The 17936-nt window shown below is 48.2% G+C and overlaps 1 protein-coding gene across 1 annotated transcript; it reads left to right on the plus strand.

Annotated features, from left to right (window-relative positions):
• The first annotated feature begins 6802 nt into the window (after positions 1 to 6802).
• On the plus strand, positions 6803 to 17568 carry DKC1 (dyskerin pseudouridine synthase 1). Its single transcript, XM_082376408.1, has 15 exons — positions 6803 to 6946; positions 7605 to 7672; positions 8122 to 8208; positions 9428 to 9519; positions 9719 to 9903; positions 10501 to 10565; positions 10871 to 10997; positions 11226 to 11356; positions 11752 to 11895; positions 13435 to 13555; positions 14363 to 14481; positions 15104 to 15207; positions 15537 to 15600; positions 16285 to 16413; positions 16755 to 17568. The coding sequence occupies exons 1-15, from the start codon at positions 6931 to 6933 to the stop codon at positions 16818 to 16820; spliced, it is 1518 nt and encodes a 505-aa protein (XP_082232534.1). The 5' UTR covers positions 6803 to 6930; the 3' UTR covers positions 16821 to 17568.
• Positions 17569 to 17936: the final 368 nt, after the last annotated feature.

The following is a 17936-nucleotide window of genomic DNA, read 5'->3' on the forward strand; positions in this document are numbered from 1 at the left end:
CAGAGGGTCCCTTGGATTTAAGACATAGTCCTTCCCAATCCCATGGTATAACAGTGACCCTGTTTCAACTTGGTAATCAATGTCAACCATCCAAGCCTGCTCAGTAGACCTGTGGTTCAGTGGCATAAAGAACCCTAAATGGCCAGATGGCAATATCAACTTGCAGTATGATGGAACCAGCGTTTGGGTCCTGGTTGAAGCATTCCTACCTTGGAAACCAACAGAGCTCCAAGCTGCTCCACCCTGGGAGTAGATGATTAGGTGTGATGGTGAGAGGAGTCCTTCCCACTTCTCGATTCGTGGGCCCGTGGATTCTGGCTAAGGAGAAACAGCACCACATAGTGGCCACCAGCTCACCTCCCCCTTTCAGTGTCTTTTCACCCAACTAGTGTAGGAAGTGAGCCTTCATTAGACTGACCAGCACCGATCCTCTCAGGCCAGAGGCTTCAGGGCAATCCCTCAGTGTCAGCACGTAGCACACGTCTTGTGTCTTATAGTGATTGCCTTGGTCGGAAGCACTGTTATGTGAAATATTGTGAAAGTGAATGCAGGACAGTAAGTCTACGGGTGGCCATGCCAGCAGAAAGGTAGCTCATGATAAGTACATATTCAAGTGAGGACAAATTGCGGCCCCTTCCCTACAGATGTGGTCTGATTTCATCAGTCGCCACAAGGTGGTGGGCTTGTCCCCCAGGGAAGGCTACCTTACTGGGCACTCGGTGTGGGTCTCTGCTGTGGACAGGCAGAGTACTTAGCAGTGGCAGTGACAGTGGCCGTGACCCCATCAACTGATGGCAGCTCCCGGGAGGGCAACCTCACCCCTGCTGATTCCTTTAACCTCCGTAAACAATCTCCCCATTAGATTCTCCTCCGTTCAACCCACAGAGCCTCCCATTTGCTTCCTCCAGAGACCCTGACCAACAGACCTATGAGGTTACACGTGGGAGTCAAGGGAAAGAGTGTCACCCACAGCAGGGGCCACAGAGGTTGATCAAAAGGAAAATACGGTGGCAGTAGAGGGCATGATTTCCTTCAAAACTCCAGGAATCCACGGTCTGTTTCTCCTTTTAGGACTTGCCAAAACTCCGTGTAACATTGCAGTGCGTCGAGTGGCCAGTACCTGCCGCAGAGACTTTCCTTGCCTGGGGTTCCACTAAAAACACGTCACCTTACAGATTACTTGCTGAAGCACTGGTGGCACAATTTCATGTCGTATATGTTGCCTACAAAATCTGAAGAGCCCCACCAAATGCCGTGCCCCTTTCTGAGTGGTAGGTGGTATGAAGTGCAGCAACTTACTGAATATCCAGTATGGTCCAGACCATCTCAAAACATCACTAAGGGTCAGTCTCTTGAGTTTTCATGGGCTTTGTCTCCCACACTCTGGCATACAGGTGTCCTAACGAAGCATCTCTGCTACCTCTCGTCCACCAGGTGCAGTAAGCATGATGTCTTCGGTGTAATGGCCCAGCATGATGTTCACCATGATTGTCGAAACAATCAAGTTCCATTCATCTGAGATGATGACAGAGAGTCAGAGGATGGCTTGTTTGCACTCCAGCCTGGGGAGACTAGATAATTTGAATAGCAAGTGGTTTTTTAGAACCTGGATTCCCTTTGTGGCTTACCCATTTCTCATTTATTTAAAATAGGTTTAGGAAAAACAAATACACATATATATGGAATCTAAAAAACAAATGGTTATGAAGAACCTAGGGGCAGGACAGGAATAAAGATGCAGACGTAGAGAATGGACTTGAGGACAAGCGGAGGGGGAAGGGTAAGCTGGGACGAAGTGAGTGGCATGGACTTACATACACTACCAAATGTAGAATAGCTAGCTAGTGGGAAGCAGCTGCATAGCACAGGGAGATCAGCTCAGTGCTTTTGTGACCACCTAGAAGGGTGGGATAGGGAGGGTGGGAGGGAGACACAAGAGGGAGGAGATATGGGTATATATGTATATGTATAGCTGATTCACTTTGTTATAAAGCAGAAACTAACACACCATTGTAAAGCAATTATACTCCAATAAAGATGTTTAAAAAAATAAAATAAAATAGGTTTAGTTTGAAATAGATAACTAACAAGGACCTACTGTATAGCACAGGGAACTATATTCAATATCTTGTATTAACCTATAATGGAAAAGAATCTGAAAAATTATATATATATATATATATATATATAGAACTGAATCACTGTGCTGTACATCTGAAACTAACACGATATTGTAAATCAACTATCCTTCAATAAAATAAATGAATAAATAACATTTTTTTAAAAAAAAGAGGAAGGCTCCCCAACCAAAAAAAAAAAAAGGTTTAGTTTGGCAGTTCTTTAAGTACTGTAAATCTTGTAACTAGGAGGATTTATGAAAATAAATGTCCACTATTAAGGAAGAGTTTCTATTTTAATTATGTTATGTGGGGCAAAGTGGCCATGCAGCTAACTTATTCTCTGTGAAAAGAGAGAAAATTTGAAAAGAAAATTCTTCTCCAATTTCTGGATGAGGGACAAACATGAGGAGATAGCTATACATGTGTGTGAAAGGCCAATAATGTAAAATTCACAAGTAAAATCTGCAAACAAAAAGAATTATACACCATGACCAGGTGGGGTTTATCCCAGAGATGCAAGGCTCATTCAGTATATGAAAATCAATCAGTGATATCCACCATATTGACAAGCAAAAGAGGAAAAGTCACATGATTATATCAATTGATGCAGAACAAACATTTGCCAAACCCAATATCAATTCATGACAAAAACTCTCATAAAACTAGGAATAGGGGGGAATTTCCTCAACTTGTTAAAGAACATCTATGGAAGACATACGACTAACATCATATGACTAACTTCATACTTAAATGGTGAAAAACTGGGCAATTTCCCCGATGGTTGGGAACAAGGTAAGGCTATGTGCTCTCACTACTCTTATTTAACGTAGTGTTGGAAGTTCTAGCCAGAGCAATAAGGAAAAAAAAGAAAAAGAAAGAAAGAAACAAAAGGCACACAGATTGGGAAGAAGAATTAAAAGTGTCTTCATTTGCAGGTGATATAATTGTCTTCATAGAAAATCCAAAGGAATCTACATGAAAAACTCCCATAACTAATAAGTGAGCTTTACAGGGTTGCAGGATACAAGATCAACACATAAATCTCTGTACACAATTTCAAGGCTCATTATATAACTACAGTGATCAAGATAGTGTGATATTGGTAGAGGAATAAACACATAGATAAATGGAACGGAGTAGAGAAGCCAGAAATAGACCCACATAAATTTACCCAACTGGTTTTTGACAAAGGTATAAAAGCATCCACATGGGGTATGCCACCCCCAGAAAGGGGCCCACCAAGCATTGTATTTCTTTCTTCGTGACAGTGGGTTCGAGGTACAGCAACTTGTTTTTCTCTTTGGAGGGACAATGCCAATATGCTTCAGTCCACTGGTGCCCAGAAACTTCATGAAAGTTTTGGGCCCCTGAATTTTTATGGGGCTTATCTTTCGCTCTGTGGTGAAATATTTGCTACTGCCCATGCACTAGGTCCAGTCAGCGTGACGTCATTAATGTGGCAGACCAGTATGATGATTTGGGGGACAATGAGATGATCAAGTCAATGCCCAGGGACTTCATTATGGTAATGTGCCAGATAATTGAAGGGACAGTGACTGGGGCTTTCTTTTGACCCTTTTTCCATAGTTGTGCTCAGTCCTCTAGTCAGGAAGCCTCTGTGGGAATTCATCCAGCTGCCAATTATGCGATCAGGAACTAGGGAAAGAGCCACAGGGGGTCCACAGGGGGTCCACAGGGAGAGAGCCGCAGCCTAAAGACTCCATTTCCGACCAGTGGACCACAGTTGAAAGTTGGAGGAAGGTTTAAAGTACACAGCTGTGCTATGTGTACCTGGCCTCACCTTTGCTTGAGGGCTGAGTCTGTGAATTGACTGGGTCCGGGAATTAGATGAGGGGCCATGATTTTCCATCGTGGTGATTCAAGGCAGGCTGCCATTCGCCAGACCTAGAGTTTTTGTTGTTGGTGGTCTACTACAGGTGGCCTATTAATAGGATTCCATGATTCATCACCCTGAAGATCCTTGGGGATAAAACATTCTCATTCCAGCTGCCAGCTCTGCTGCCTATTTTTTTTTTTTTTAATTTATTTATTTATTTATTTATGGCTGTGTTGGGTCTTCGTTTCTGTGCAAGGGCTTTCTTCCAGTTGTGGCAAGCGGGGGCCACTCCTCATCGCGGTGCGCGGGTCTCTCACTATCGCGGCCTCTCTCGTTGCGGAGCACAGGCTCCAGACGCGCAGGCTCAGTAATTGTGGCTCACGGGCCTAGTTGCTCCGCGGCATGTGGGATCTTCCCAGACCAGGGCTCGAACCCGTGTCCCCTGCATTGGCAGGCAGATTCTCAACCACTGCGCCACCAGGGAAGCCCTCTGCTGCCTATTTTGATACCCATCCCGTTTCTATGAGATTTAGTGCCACCACTTAGACTCTGCTGCTCTAGGATCCCATCCTTCCCACTGAGAGCGCAAGCCTGTTTCCGTGGCAACACCTCCTACCTCCTTTGGCAACGCAACTTGAAGGTTCATATGTAGGGTACTTACTGTATATAGCAGTGGACAAAATAGACCAGACTTTCCTGGCTTCATAAGGCTAACATTCTAGTGAAGAGACAGACAAGAAACAAGGCCCACTGAAGGCAGAAGGAAGAGCAGGTGCAAAAGCCTGAAGAGGACGGTGTCTGCCTGTGGAGGAGTCTTCACAGCCAGAGGCAGTGTGGCCGGATGGGCGTGAGTCCGGCCGTGAGAGGAAGCAGGTGGACTCAGAAGGAGAAGTGGTGGCAGACGCTGACAGCCGTCATCAGCACCTTGGCTTTTACTCTTAGTGAGATGGTTTATTAGTTTGCTCACGTTGCTGTAACAAATTACTCCAAACTGGGTGGCTTTACTTTTTTAAAAATTTATTTATTTTTTATAATTAATTTTTCTTGGAGTGTAGTTGATTTACAATGTTGTGTTAGTTTCTGCTGTACAGCAAAGTGACTCAGTTATACATATACATCTATCCATTCTTTTTTAGGTTCTTTTCCCATATAGGTCATTACAGAGTATTGAGTAGAGTTCCCTGTGCTATACAGTAGGTCCTTATTAGTTATCTATTTTATATATGGTAGTGTGTATATGTCAATGCCAGTCTCCCAATTTATCCCTCCCCCTTCCCCCCCCTTAACTATGTTTGTTTTCTACATCTGTGACTCTATTTCTCTTTTGTAAATAGGTTCATTTGTACTGAGCAGCTTTAAACAACAGGCATTTATTCTCTCACAGATCTAGAGGCTGAAAGTCTAAAATCACTGCAGTCTCTGCCGCCATCTTTACATGGTCTTATCCTCTTCTGTGTCCTTCTTCTCTTCTAAGGATACTTGTCGTTGGATTTGGGGCCCACCTGAGTCATCCAGGATGACCTCATCTGTAGATCCTTAACTTCAGTACCTCTACAAAGACCCTTTTTTCAAGTAAGTTCGTTTTCATAGGGTCCAGGGGTTTAGGTGCGAAGTGGGGAGCCAGTCTTCATCTCACTATAGATGGGAAGCCGTTGAAGGGCTTTGAGCAGAGGAGGGACATGGCCTGACACAATTTAATGGCTGTTTCCAGGGGCTATGTTGAGAAGACAATATAGTTGGAAAAAACAGAAGCAGGGGGGAAGTGCAGGAGGCGAGTGGAAAAATGTAGGAGAGCCATGGTGATGGCATGGACTCCAGTGTCAGTATTGAGGGTGGTGAAAAACTACCAGATTCTGGATCTTTTGAAAGCAAGGCCGAGAGGATTTGCTAACAGATCAGATGAGGAGTGTTGGAGAACCATTAGTGAGTACCTGAAATTTAGCCAAATATATACCAACGGAGCATTATAAAATTATGGGGAGTGTAATTAACTGCTCGTGGATTGGTTGATATTGAGGACTTTGGCTATGTATAAAAAATCAAAAAAAAAATCAAGTTAGAGCATTATTATTATTACTACAAGAGGGAAGAGGGCTTGAACCGGGAGCCGCTACTTGCTTGGCCGTTCAGTACCGCAGCCACGAGCCCGCTTTGTCGAGCAGTTCACATGGAGCCCCGTCTTGGAGCTGAAATCGAGCTGTGCTGTAACCGTAAAGCGCACACCGTAAAGACTTGGTACAGAAAAAAACACAAAAAGAGCGTAAAATATGCCATTCACAATGCTGTGTATTGCTTATATGTTGAAATGATAATATTGTGGATCGCTGCGTTAAATAAAGTTTGTTATTAAAATCGATTTAACTTTTAACGTTGTACTTTTTTTTCCAAGTGGCTGCTGGAGAATTTAAAAGTCCACAAGTGGCTCGCACTCCTGTTTCTATCGCCAGTGCCGCTCTAGCTGGATGGGAATTACAAGCGGCAAAGGACGTGCAAGCTCTATGTGCCTTCACATGTGTCTTCATTTTGCCATCGGGACTGATCCGACAGCCACCTTCAATGGTCAGCGAGGAAGCAAGGAGCGCTCAGGCAGGTGCCCAGGTGCTCCCGTCCGGGTAAAACCTCAGCGAAGAAGAGTGAACCGCGGCCGGGCCACGCCCACAGGCTACGAGCCGCCCCGGCGAGCTGCGCAGGCGCTCCTAGACCTGGCCGCCGAAGGCGGGGAGAGGCCCAAGGCGCACGCGCGGACGCGCCAGCGCCCCGGGCCGCGTCCGCCAATGAGAGTGTGCAGCCGTCCCGCGCGCGCTTGGGGCTCTGCCCCGCAAGCCCGGCCCCGCCTCGCCCCGCCCCTCTGCACGACACGCACGGGGCGGCGCACAGGTGGGCGGGTCCTAGCGGCGCGGCCTGACGGCGGCGGGAGTCCGCGATAGCTTCCTCGGCGCTGGCCCACGCGGCTCGCACGCTCAGCGGGGCAACATGGCGGACGCGGAAGGTACGGGTGGTTCTCTCGCGGGTGGCTGGGCGGGTTGCCGCGGGCGGGGGCCAGGTCCTCCGGCTGGAGGAGCCGGGCGTGGGGGGACAACGTCGAGGCCCGAGCTTTCCGTTAGCTCCAGCTGCCGGGCCTCCTGCCGACCTTGTCGCTTGGCCTTGGCTCCACGGGTGAGGGCGAGAGAGCGAGAGGCCCCCGCGGTGACGTGACGCCACCAGCCCGGGCCTCCCGCTGGCGGTACAGTCCCCTCAGGGCCCGGGCCGCCGCCGCCAGCTCGGACGCCGCGGTCGGCGCCGCGCGATGAGGGGAAGCAAAGGGGCCGAGGGGCTCGGGCGTGCGCGGAGCGCTAAGTCGAAAAAAAGTTCTAGGGGCCACCAGCCCTCGGGGACCGTCGGGCGGTCGCTTACGGAACTTACGGGCCCGGGGCCAGAGCGCCGTGGGCGTTTCAGCCCCGCGCGGCCACGTGGTGAGCCGGGATGGAGGGCGACACGTGCGGCTGCTGTCGGGAGCCCGCCGTGCAGCCCGCGCACTCGGCCTGACCCGCGGCGGCTTCCCCTGTGATCCTAGACAAGCATCCGTCTTCTACCTGCCCTTGTTTTGAACTTCATTGTCTTTATTTTCGGGGAAAACTCCTAATTCGTGTGTGTGTGTTTTTTTTAAGTACTTATTGTACCGAAGAAACATAAGAAGAAAAAGGAGCGGAAATCCTTAGCAGAAGAAGATGTAGCAGTGAGTACGAATATGTTGTACTTTGCTTTGACTGAAAAGAAAGGTTTCTTAGATGACAGATTACAGAAAAGACCTGTTTTTAAAGGCTTTGGAGGAATGGGCTGTAATTGAGTGGTCGTTGTGTAGAAAGTACACAACGCCCGCCAACCTAGGTCTTTGCTGTCAGGCACACCCTGCTAAATGTTGCTGGCCACACCAGCTGCTCTCCCTGAAATTCTCTCTTATCAGACCCACTATCCCTCTTTCTCTTAAAATCGCTGTGCCCGTCTTGGTGGCACTTCACTTACGCTTCTCAGTTCTTTGTTCATCTCTTTTTCCTTTGGAGGTCCCAGGGAAAAGGCGTAGACTGCCTTGTTTTTTATTTCAAAGGCATAGACTTCTGTGGTAGTAGTGGAACTGTTCAAAGTCAGGTGGGAAGTCTAACAGGCTGTGTTTCTGTCCTGTGGAAGGAAATACAACACGCTGAAGAATTTCTCATCAAACCTGAATCCAAAGTGGCTCAGTTGGACACATCTCAGTGGCCCCTGTTGCTAAAGGTATGTGTTTCGCATCAGGTCAACACTTGGCTTTTACACTGTTTTTGAGTGTTAAACAGTTGATTGAGAGTGCACCCTGGACTTAGGAAATGCTAGATGAGGCCGCCTAAAACACTGTTCCTCAGGGTGTCTGAGATGAAGAACCAGGGTTTGTTCGGGTTTTTTCCCCCTTCATTTCCAATGTACCCAACACTTGTAGAATGCAGGTAAATTTCACAACAATGTCACGCTGCTCTCACGTTTTATAAACAGTTAGTTCTCAATTTCTGTGCTTAGCCTCACCTTACAGACCTGTACTGGTTTGTGGAGTAGAACATGCTTGAGAGCATAACGCCAGTGCCTGGCATGTTAACTTGCTCTCTAGAAGTTACTGGCTGTCGTGTTGGGTTTTAACTAGGGTACTTCGCTAATGAGTTGAATTACAAGTTTCACAAATGACATAATGGGCGCCAGCTACGAGATTAGGAGGTAAATTTATTGAAAGACTCCTTGACAAACTGTTTGAATAAATCACTAAATATGAGGTAAAAGAGTGAGATTTGCATATAGAATTCAATACAGTTGAGTTGCTGCTTGGCCAGATGTGTCTGCCATTTAGACAGCATCTGGTTCTCTATTTTTACCTGCTGGTAAACCAGGTTGGCAATGTCCCTACTGTCATGGAACTTAAAATCTAGGGGTGGGAGATGCAGTTAAAAAAATCATTGCTGCTTGTGGAAAGTACCGAGATGAAGCTAATGGGCTTCCATTGACGGGAGCTCTTTCAGGCTGGTGGTGGAGCCCTGGAAAGGAGAGTGAGAAGGGGCGGACGTGAGGAAAGCAGGATAGGAGCGCCTGGGGCAGGCGCGAGCTGGTCAGGGGTGGGGAGCCGTGTCGCCAGTGCTCCTCCATTTGGCTACCTTTGGTCCCTGAGAAGATCAAAGCTAGGCCATATTTTCCTCACAAGCCTGCACAGTGAAGCCCAGTTCGTTCTGTAGTACCCCAAGAGGTCTTTCTGGAGGAGGGAGCAAATTTGTCTTATTCTTACTCATCTAGGTAATTTTTCCAGCATGTGGGGAGGCTTAGCAGTCTGTCACAGCACATAATGGAAATACAGGAGCAAAAGATCTAAAACAAGAACCTGAAGCGTCACCATATCATGGTTCATGGTGGTCCTGACTCTTGTTTTCCACGTGTTAATGATTTACTGTTTGTTTTGTGTTGTATCATTGCTTTCTAGAATTTTGATAAGCTAAATGTAAGGACAACACATTATACACCTCTTCCTTGTGGTTCAAATCCTCTGAAGAGGGAGATTGGGGACTATATCAGGTAAGTGTGTTGGGAACAGCACTGTTCAAACTTCTGTTCTTTTCAAAATGACCCTTTCACATCAGTTACTCACGGAGGTAGTGGTGGCATTGCCCTAAATATGAGATCCTGTACCCATGGTAAACTCTTTTTACTCTTCAGATTTAGTTTTCATTAGAGGACCAGAGCCGATGACACAGTAATTTCTTTCCCATTCTAGGACAGGTTTCATTAATCTTGACAAGCCTTCCAACCCCTCTTCCCATGAGGTGGTAGCCTGGATCCGGCGAATACTCCGGGTAGAGAAGACAGGACATAGTGGTACCCTGGATCCCAAGGTGACTGGTTGTTTAATAGTGTGCATTGAACGGGCCACTCGCTTGGTGAAGTCCCAGCAGAGCGCAGGTACGTGGGAGAGGGAGGGAAGACGGGGCCACTTTGAGATTGGAAGGCTTTCTGTGTTTCCTTCCCCTTCTACGTTTTGGCTTTCGGAAATGATGTCTTCATTAGTAAAATCATAAAACAAAAACAAAACAGAAGCAAGGGATATTCTTGGTGTGTATGTGCCTTCTGTCCTCAGCCAGACCCTGGTGGGGCTGCCTTGTTTGGAGTTCTAGGTGCTTCTTATGCACACGTTGAGCCCAGCTCCAGGCCTATCACTCCACGCTCCTCTAACCTCCCTGCTGCTTCTGCCTAAAGTGCCTCTCCTTCATTGGCATTGGGGAGAGTTCTACTTGACCTTCTAAGGTGATCTCCAGGCAGGCTCTCCACGGGCGCTCCGGCTGTCCCTGTCAGCACGTTGAAAGTTGAGCTCTCGATGAGATAGCGTCTTCATTCCTTTCTCACATCTGCACCATGAAATCTGTCTTAATGCAAATTTTACAGAAACAGGAGGTCAAATTGCCTGCTTTTTCTGGCTGTACGAAATGGGAGTGATATAAGCATATAGAAAATACAGAAAACTCAGTGGCCACACCTGACTACTCTTTTGTCATTTTACAGGCAAAGAGTATGTGGGAATTGTCCGGCTGCACAATGCTATCGAAGGGGGGACTCAGCTTTCTAGGGTAAGTGTGTAATCGTAGGGGAGGCACCTGTTAGCAACTGGGGTCTCTGAGGCCCTCGCCCTTCTCAGTGGGCTGCCGTGGCCGACCTGCTCACGTCCCTTCTGACGAGAGGCTTCTGTTCAGCACTGAGCTGTCCCTGTGTAGTTGAAGAAAGAAGCAAAAATCGAAAGGCCCTTTTAGATCCTAAATGATTGAAAGAGACCTTTTGTGTTTCAAGTGTGCCCTTAAACTCCCCAAATCTGCCCTTTGATCTTATTTGAGAGTCCGTGCAGTGAATCTTTGCTTTTGTTTGTGCTTATTTTCAGGCCCTAGAGACCTTGACAGGTGCCTTATTCCAGCGACCCCCGCTCATCGCTGCAGTAAAGAGGCAACTCCGAGTGCGGACCATCTACGAGAGCAAGATGATTGAGTATGATCCTGAAAGGAGATTAGGTGGGTCCTTAGGCCTGTGAGGCACTGAGCCGACATAGAGCACATGTGTGTAGAAATGAATGCTTGAGAATTAGTCTCTTAAAAGTAGATGCCTTTAGTATGTGGTGTAGTCGTGGCCTGTGTCTGTTGCCTCTAGTTTTGCTGGTGCAGATAGAGAATAACTCTGGGTTTCTCAACCAGTGATGTGTTTACTTGGGAAAATAAGTACTACTTTTGCGTGTGTCTTAGGAATCTTCTGGGTGAGTTGTGAGGCCGGCACTTACATTCGGACGCTGTGTGTACACCTTGGTTTGTTACTGGGAGTTGGTGGTCAGATGCAGGAACTCCGGCGGGTTCGTTCCGGAGTCATGAGTGAAAAGGTACGTCATCGTGGGGCTAAGAGTTTTAGAGCCGGCTGGTACTTAGGTCTTCCAGCCCTTGGTGGAACTGCACCTGCTTCACATCCAAGAAAAGGCAGTTTCCAAAGTGTTGAGTTCAGTTCAGGGCAGCTTCCCTGTTCTGTTAATTAAACTTTGGGACATTGAAACACAGGCTGGCCGGGGCGTGACTGGATGGAAAGCATTACTCTACTCCTTTACCTCCTACAGGTTTAATAGGCCAACAGGTAAAGAGTTGACTCCTAAGAGACCAGACACTAATAAGCTTGGACTAGTAGACGGGACTACATTCATTCTGTGTTTGGAAGTGTGAGGTCCATTTGCCTGTTGGGGGTACAGTGGCACTCGAGTAATTGTCGTATGTGGCTGCCTTCCAGGACCACATGGTGACGATGCACGACGTGCTGGATGCGCAGTGGCTGTATGACAACCACAAGGATGAGAGTTACCTGCGGCGGGTTGTTTACCCCCTGGAAAAGCTGTTGACATCTCATAAACGGCTGGTCATGAAAGACAGTGCAGTAAGTTCTGCTTGGATGAGATGTGACCTTGAGAGCGGAGATGTGGTCCGTGTCCTGAACACTTGATTCTATTGAAAGAGATGAAATAGGGCTTTGTGAACTTGTAACTATTATTTTCCTTTGGTTTATTTTCTGGTTTCGTAGATTGGACGCTGGTTTCATTTATTTGTTTTTTGTTAATGGAAGCATTTATGATTAACTTTTTATTAAATCAAAAACATAAATTAAAGTAGAAGTTTAATGCTAGGACTAATTTCATTTCGAAATAAGGCAAATACTTTAAGAGTAAGTAACTTGGTTCAAGAAATAGACTCTCAGTGGTACATGAACTTTGCCCTCTTGTAAACTGGTAGTTCTGCATGTGCCTAAGACACCTTGGTTTATTTAAATTATTGCTAGAAAAGGTGGTTTTGACGGGGATAAAAGGTTGAGACTAGAGTTTCAGAGATACGATAAGTTCTCCATTAAAAGCTTTGTTTTTGTTTAAATAAATCCTAGTTTGAGGCCATAAAACCTAAACGTCACAGAGATTATCAAGCTTTTATTCTTAGTATACTTACTAAATAACCTTAGAGAGAGTAATCTTAATGATGAAAGGAAATCTGCAATTATTTGTGTTGCTTTGGGTTTCCTCTTTAGTAGTTATTTAAGGTCGAGTAGTCCAGAATTGTAAATAGCCGTATTTTTAATGGTATTATGGTCAGAGAATGCGGCCTTCTATAAGTTAAGATGCTTTGTGGCCTAGTGCATGATCAATTATTGTTAAACAGGTAGCAATAAAAATTTTTTCTGACTTTTAAAGATGTAAATTTTTGTATATATTTAATAATTTGAGCTTGCTCATTCATATTCGGATCTTAAATTATATAGATGTTTGATGACCGTATAGATGTTATAGTTTGTAATAAAAGACAGAAAAACTAATGAGGCATACCAAAACATGCCTCTATAGCGACTGAAAAAACTTAGTCACATAAAACAGAACAACATAAATGTGATCCCCCGTTGTGCTGGGGTCAAACTGGTCGCTTCTGGGTGAATTTCAAGGGAGGGTGGAATATGGTGAGTGAGGACCAGGTGGCGCAAGGCGGGTTGGACGCATGGCGTGCCGTTGAACTCGGGAGGGTTGGCCTTGGCAGTCTTGCTTGTGAGTTAACTTTGGGAACCTGTTATTATCCAGTTTTCCCAATAAATCTGATACACCTCCCAGCTCTGTCAGGGGTTTTTCCCTTAATGATTAGAGGAATAGAGAAGAGCAATTGAAGAAAACTGAGGCTGGGTTTTGGTTTAACGTGAAAGCAGCTCTAAGTGCCGTGGGCAGGAGTAGCTATTTACGGTCCCCGCTAACATTTCTGAGTCGACATGCATGAAGCACCCGGCCTGTGGTGGGCGCTTGCCGTGACCCTGAGTCCCTTCATAAGCTAGGTTGCGGCCGGTGGCTGTGGCTGTCGTTCGTCCTCTGCCACGGGTGGGGTGGGGTGGGGTGGAGGGCGGTGGCTGCCTGGGGCCGGCCGCTCACCAGGGACGCCATCCCTGCAGGTGAACGCCATCTGCTACGGGGCGAAGATCATGCTCCCGGGCGTCCTCCGATACGAGGATGGCATTGAAGTCAATCAGGAGATTGTGGTCATCACCACCAAAGGGGAAGCCATCTGCATGGGTAAGAGGTGAAGGTGCCCTCGTCCCTCCTGCGCCATCACAGCCAGGCTCACTAAGAGGGGTTCCCCAAGGCCTGGCCCCTTGGGTTGATCTGATCACTGTGTTACTTGGGGTCTGTCGGGGTGGTCACAGCAAAGGGCCATGTCAGACAGGCATAGGCAGCAAGGAGGTAAGTGGGGTTTCCTCTTGTCCCACTGGCTGCTGTTAGGAGCTGTGTCTCAGCGGTTTGGCTCTCCAGTGAAAAGAGAGGAAATCATCAGTGAAGGGGGTGGCGAATGGCTGGTAATTAAAGAGCCTTCAGTCCACTCCTTGTCTGCTTGCAGCACTACCTTGTGAAAGTTTAGCTGCTGTTGGATTGTCCCTGTGTGTGGCCTGAGCTCCAGGCACGACACACGTGTCTTTGGGGTTCCTTATTGAGGTCTCCCTTCCCCTCTGGCTGCTTGCTCACAGCTGAAAAGGAATCCTGATGACATGCTTTATTTCTTGTGCAAATTACACAGGTTAAACAAATAGCTCTGATTTACTTATTAAGAGGTCCCTTCTGAGGACCTAGGAAGCATTGATTTTTATGAGTGTGATTTGTGTCAGTAGTTTTTGAACTCGGTAAGTAACGTGATTTCACAGGCTTTCTTCCCCTAATGGTGGATTTTCTCCATATGCAGCCCTCAGCAAAGGAAACCTCAAGGCAGGAGAGCTTAGAGTTTTAAATAGGTTTTTAAAAGTTGTATAAAACAGTGGCATTCGGGCTCATTGGTTATCAGGTCTTTCCCCTTCAAATCATTCTTTTATCTCTTTCCAACGCCTGCAGCTGTTGCATTAATGACCACGGCAGTGATCTCCACCTGTGACCATGGTATTGTAGCCAAGATCAAGAGAGTGATCATGGAGAGAGACACTTACCCTCGGAAGTGGGGTTTAGGTCCAAAAGTAAGTGGGGCTGGGCGTGTGCCCTGCTGCCTTATTCTGCTTTGCCTTGTTGAATGCTCACTCGGGCAGCTCCCAGCGCGTCCACTGCCACGTCCTTGCCTCGTGCTGGGCTTTGGGGAGTCAATGGTAAGTAGAAACGGGCCTGTCTCAGACCTTAGAGATTTCAGTCTAAGGGGGACAGTAGATGGGCAACGCTCAAATTGCACAGTGGCGTGGTGAGGGCCTTATGAAGGGGTGTGGAGAGGTGCCTAACACCTCAAGAGTCCACGGTGAAGGCTTTGGCCTGGCCGGGGAGTTGGGGTGAGGGATCTTGAGCCACGCCAGTGTGAGGCACGTAGTGTTAGATGTTGAGGTGAAGGGGGGAGGGAAGAGTCCAGGGCTGTTGGAATAGCATGTGCAAAGGCCCTGTGGTCAAAGTGACACTGCAGAGGCTCCCACTGGTACAAAAAGGTTTGCAACCTTTGATAAGTCCCATGTTTGCTCCTATTAGAGGGGGGGTGAGTTTGGAGCGCTCTGCTGAGAACACCCAAGGGGGGCACCTTATTTGCTGTGTGTGTGTGGTCGTGGCACCTGCTTTATGTGTTGACACTGTTCTAACGTTGAAACCCTGACGGTCCACCAGGCAAGTCAGAAGAGGCTGATGATCAAGCAGGGCCTTTTGGACAAGCACGGCAAGCCCACGGACAGCACGCCTGCCGCCTGGACACAGGAGTATGTGGACTACAGGTAAGGGCGACTGCAGGGGAGGAGGGGAGGCGGGGAGCCCAGGCGTGGGAAAGGGGTGGATTTAGTTTGGGGAAACGTGTGGGACCGAGGGGACTGGCCTTGGGGCGTGTGGAGTAGCGGCGGGCGCTGTGCCCTGCCTGCCCAGCCGGTTAGGCGTTGGGCAGCGCGACAGACAGTTAACCCTTTCTAGTCTGGCTCGTGGCACTCCAGCGGGAGTCAGTCTGCGATAGCAAGTGGCGAGTTGTTCTGTCCAGCGTCAGGATGTTGATGGTGGCCTTAGACTTGCCAGATCTGCTGGGAACGACTCTCACCCTTCGCTCCTCTTTCAGCGATTCTGCCAGGAAAGACGTCAAAGCGCCCCAGGTAGTTGCCGAAGCAGTCAAAGCCCCAAAGGTGAGTGGCGTGCTCTGAGGGCTTCGCCGTGTGCCGTCCAGCCACACGTGCTGGCTCAGCGGGGTGGGCCTTCCTGCCCCCTTTGGGCTCTGCACGCTCCACTTCATGTTCCCTGTCGTGTCTGCTGGCCTCAGCTGAGGCCACGACCCCGGAACAGAGTTGGGTCAAGGGGTGGCACAGGTGTGTTGAAATAGAGGCTGTGACGCTCGGGGCCGGACAAGCCCCTCTGGACGGCGCCGGCTCAGTGTTGCGACCGTCCGCGGGAAGCACGCTCCGGCTGCTCGGCTCGGGGGCTGCTGGGGTTAGACTGCAGGGTGGCTTGTCTGTGCCTCGGGTGGCACTGAGCGCCCTGCTTGGGGCCCGCGGGCGGGAATTCCGCGCTTGCCTGTCTTCTCTGAGGACTCGTGGGAGCGCCCCTGGAGGGCATGCGGTCCTGCCTTTGGCTTCAGTGAGGATGTGGCCTTTCCTGCCCGGCCCTGTGTTGCTGCCCTGGCGCTCCTGCTGTGCCCCTGGCTTCCTGGTCTTTGAACCCTTAGTAAACAAGGCCCTGCTGGGGTCTTTGAAAACTTCCTGTTGGATCCAATCAGCATCTTCTCTGCTGGCTCCTCCCCTTTTGACTTACTGAAACTTTCTCATCCGCATTCGCCCAAGATCTTAACATTTGATCAATTGTCTCCACCTTAGCGGAAGCGAGAGAGTGAAAGTGATGAAACCTCTCCAGTGGCTCCCCAGTTGGTCAAGAAGGAAAAGAAGAAGAAGAAAGACAAGAAGGCCAGAGCTGCTCTGGAGAGCGCGGACGAGCCGGGAGATGGGGTGTGTCCAGACAAGTGCAGGGCCCGCGGCTCGCTTTGTCCTTGAAGGGGAAGGAGTCGCCCGCGGGCGCCGGCCTGGTTACTCGGGGAGCTGCCCTGTGGGAAGGACGGGGACGGGCCCAGCCTTTTATAGTAACGGCTCAGAGTTAGGGCTGTGTTGATGGGGGGTCTGAATGCTGGGGCGTCCGTGGAAAACGCGGGATTGTGTTATGTGCAAAATTTACGTATTGCAGGATATCCTTACGGATCCTGAAAAGGCTTAGTTGACTGTGTGGAACTTCCCTGATTTCCTTTGGGGAGAGTGGTGGTGCTTAACAGACGCTTGCTTTCTCTTTCCCCCAGGACAGTGACACCACGAAAAAGAAGAAGAAGAAGAAGAAAATAAAAGTGGAAATCTTTTCTGAGTAGTGGACGCCACTTGAAGCACTGTGTCCAGGTGGGAGGAGGAATTAAAGCCTTATTGAGAAAACATAACTACGTTTGTTCTTGAGGGAATGAACCTGAGATCCCAGAAAGGGCGGAGAGTCCGGCGCATTGGAGCAGCTGCTGCGACCTTGCTGACGTCCCCTGGCGCGGTCATCCCACCTTGTCCTGTTTTAAGGACACCAGTGAAGGGGGCGGGTTCGGCGCCACCTGCTTCTCTGCCCAGGAGAGTTGGAGTGTCTCCCCTTCAGACCCAGCACTGCCCAGTGAGCGTCTGCAGCTGTTTCCTGGGGGCCGTTTTAACATCATGGGCCTCTCCTAGTTTGCTTCCCCCTTCCCTCATCAAAAAAGTTTATAAAAATTAAAAGTCTGCTCAGCAAAATGGTATAGGGCAAGTAAAAAAAATATAACTGAACCATGTTTTTATTTGAGGGGTAATCTTTTTAACAGTGTCCTGTGAGGACTCCAGTGTCAGTCACCTCTGTCACCCCATATTTCCCTTCTAGATGGAGGCCTGGCCAGGGGCTCTGTCGTTCCATCTTGTGAGTTATTTCCAGTCACTTCTTCACTGCTTGTGTATATAGGCACCACTTCAGGCACCTAAATCCCTCTGGCTGTTTGTGAGAGAATCCCCAAAAAACATGTCTCCATTCTTTGTTTTAATCAATTAGTTTCATTTCTGGGAGAAGGTTGTAATTTTTACTTATTAAAGTTTACTTATGAAATTTTTAAAGTATTCCTGTTGGATTTTCTAATTGTTGATCTCAAACTAGGAGGACAGAAAATATATTTTGATTAAAAATGTAGGGACCTTTATGTCCTAGTTGAAATTTGATGCTTTTCCTTTGTTTGGTTACTTTTCTTTCTCTGGTTCTGTGTCTTACAACATTTCCCTTTGGGCCTTTCATCTGGCATGAGATCAGATACTCTGGAATCTTCATCAAGACACTGATGAGATAAGAGGGGACTCATCACAAATTAAGTGATTTCCAAACTACTTGAGAGGAGAAAGGTTCTCAGTATTACTTGGTGGGTGTGCAGGGCAGGAGGTGCCAGTGCCCGTGTCTGTCGACACCCCTTAAGTATCTGCAGACACATCTG

Source organism: Balaenoptera borealis, assembly GCF_965194805.1.
Source record: "Balaenoptera borealis genome assembly, chromosome: X".
Taxonomy (NCBI): domain Eukaryota; kingdom Metazoa; phylum Chordata; class Mammalia; order Artiodactyla; family Balaenopteridae; genus Balaenoptera; species Balaenoptera borealis.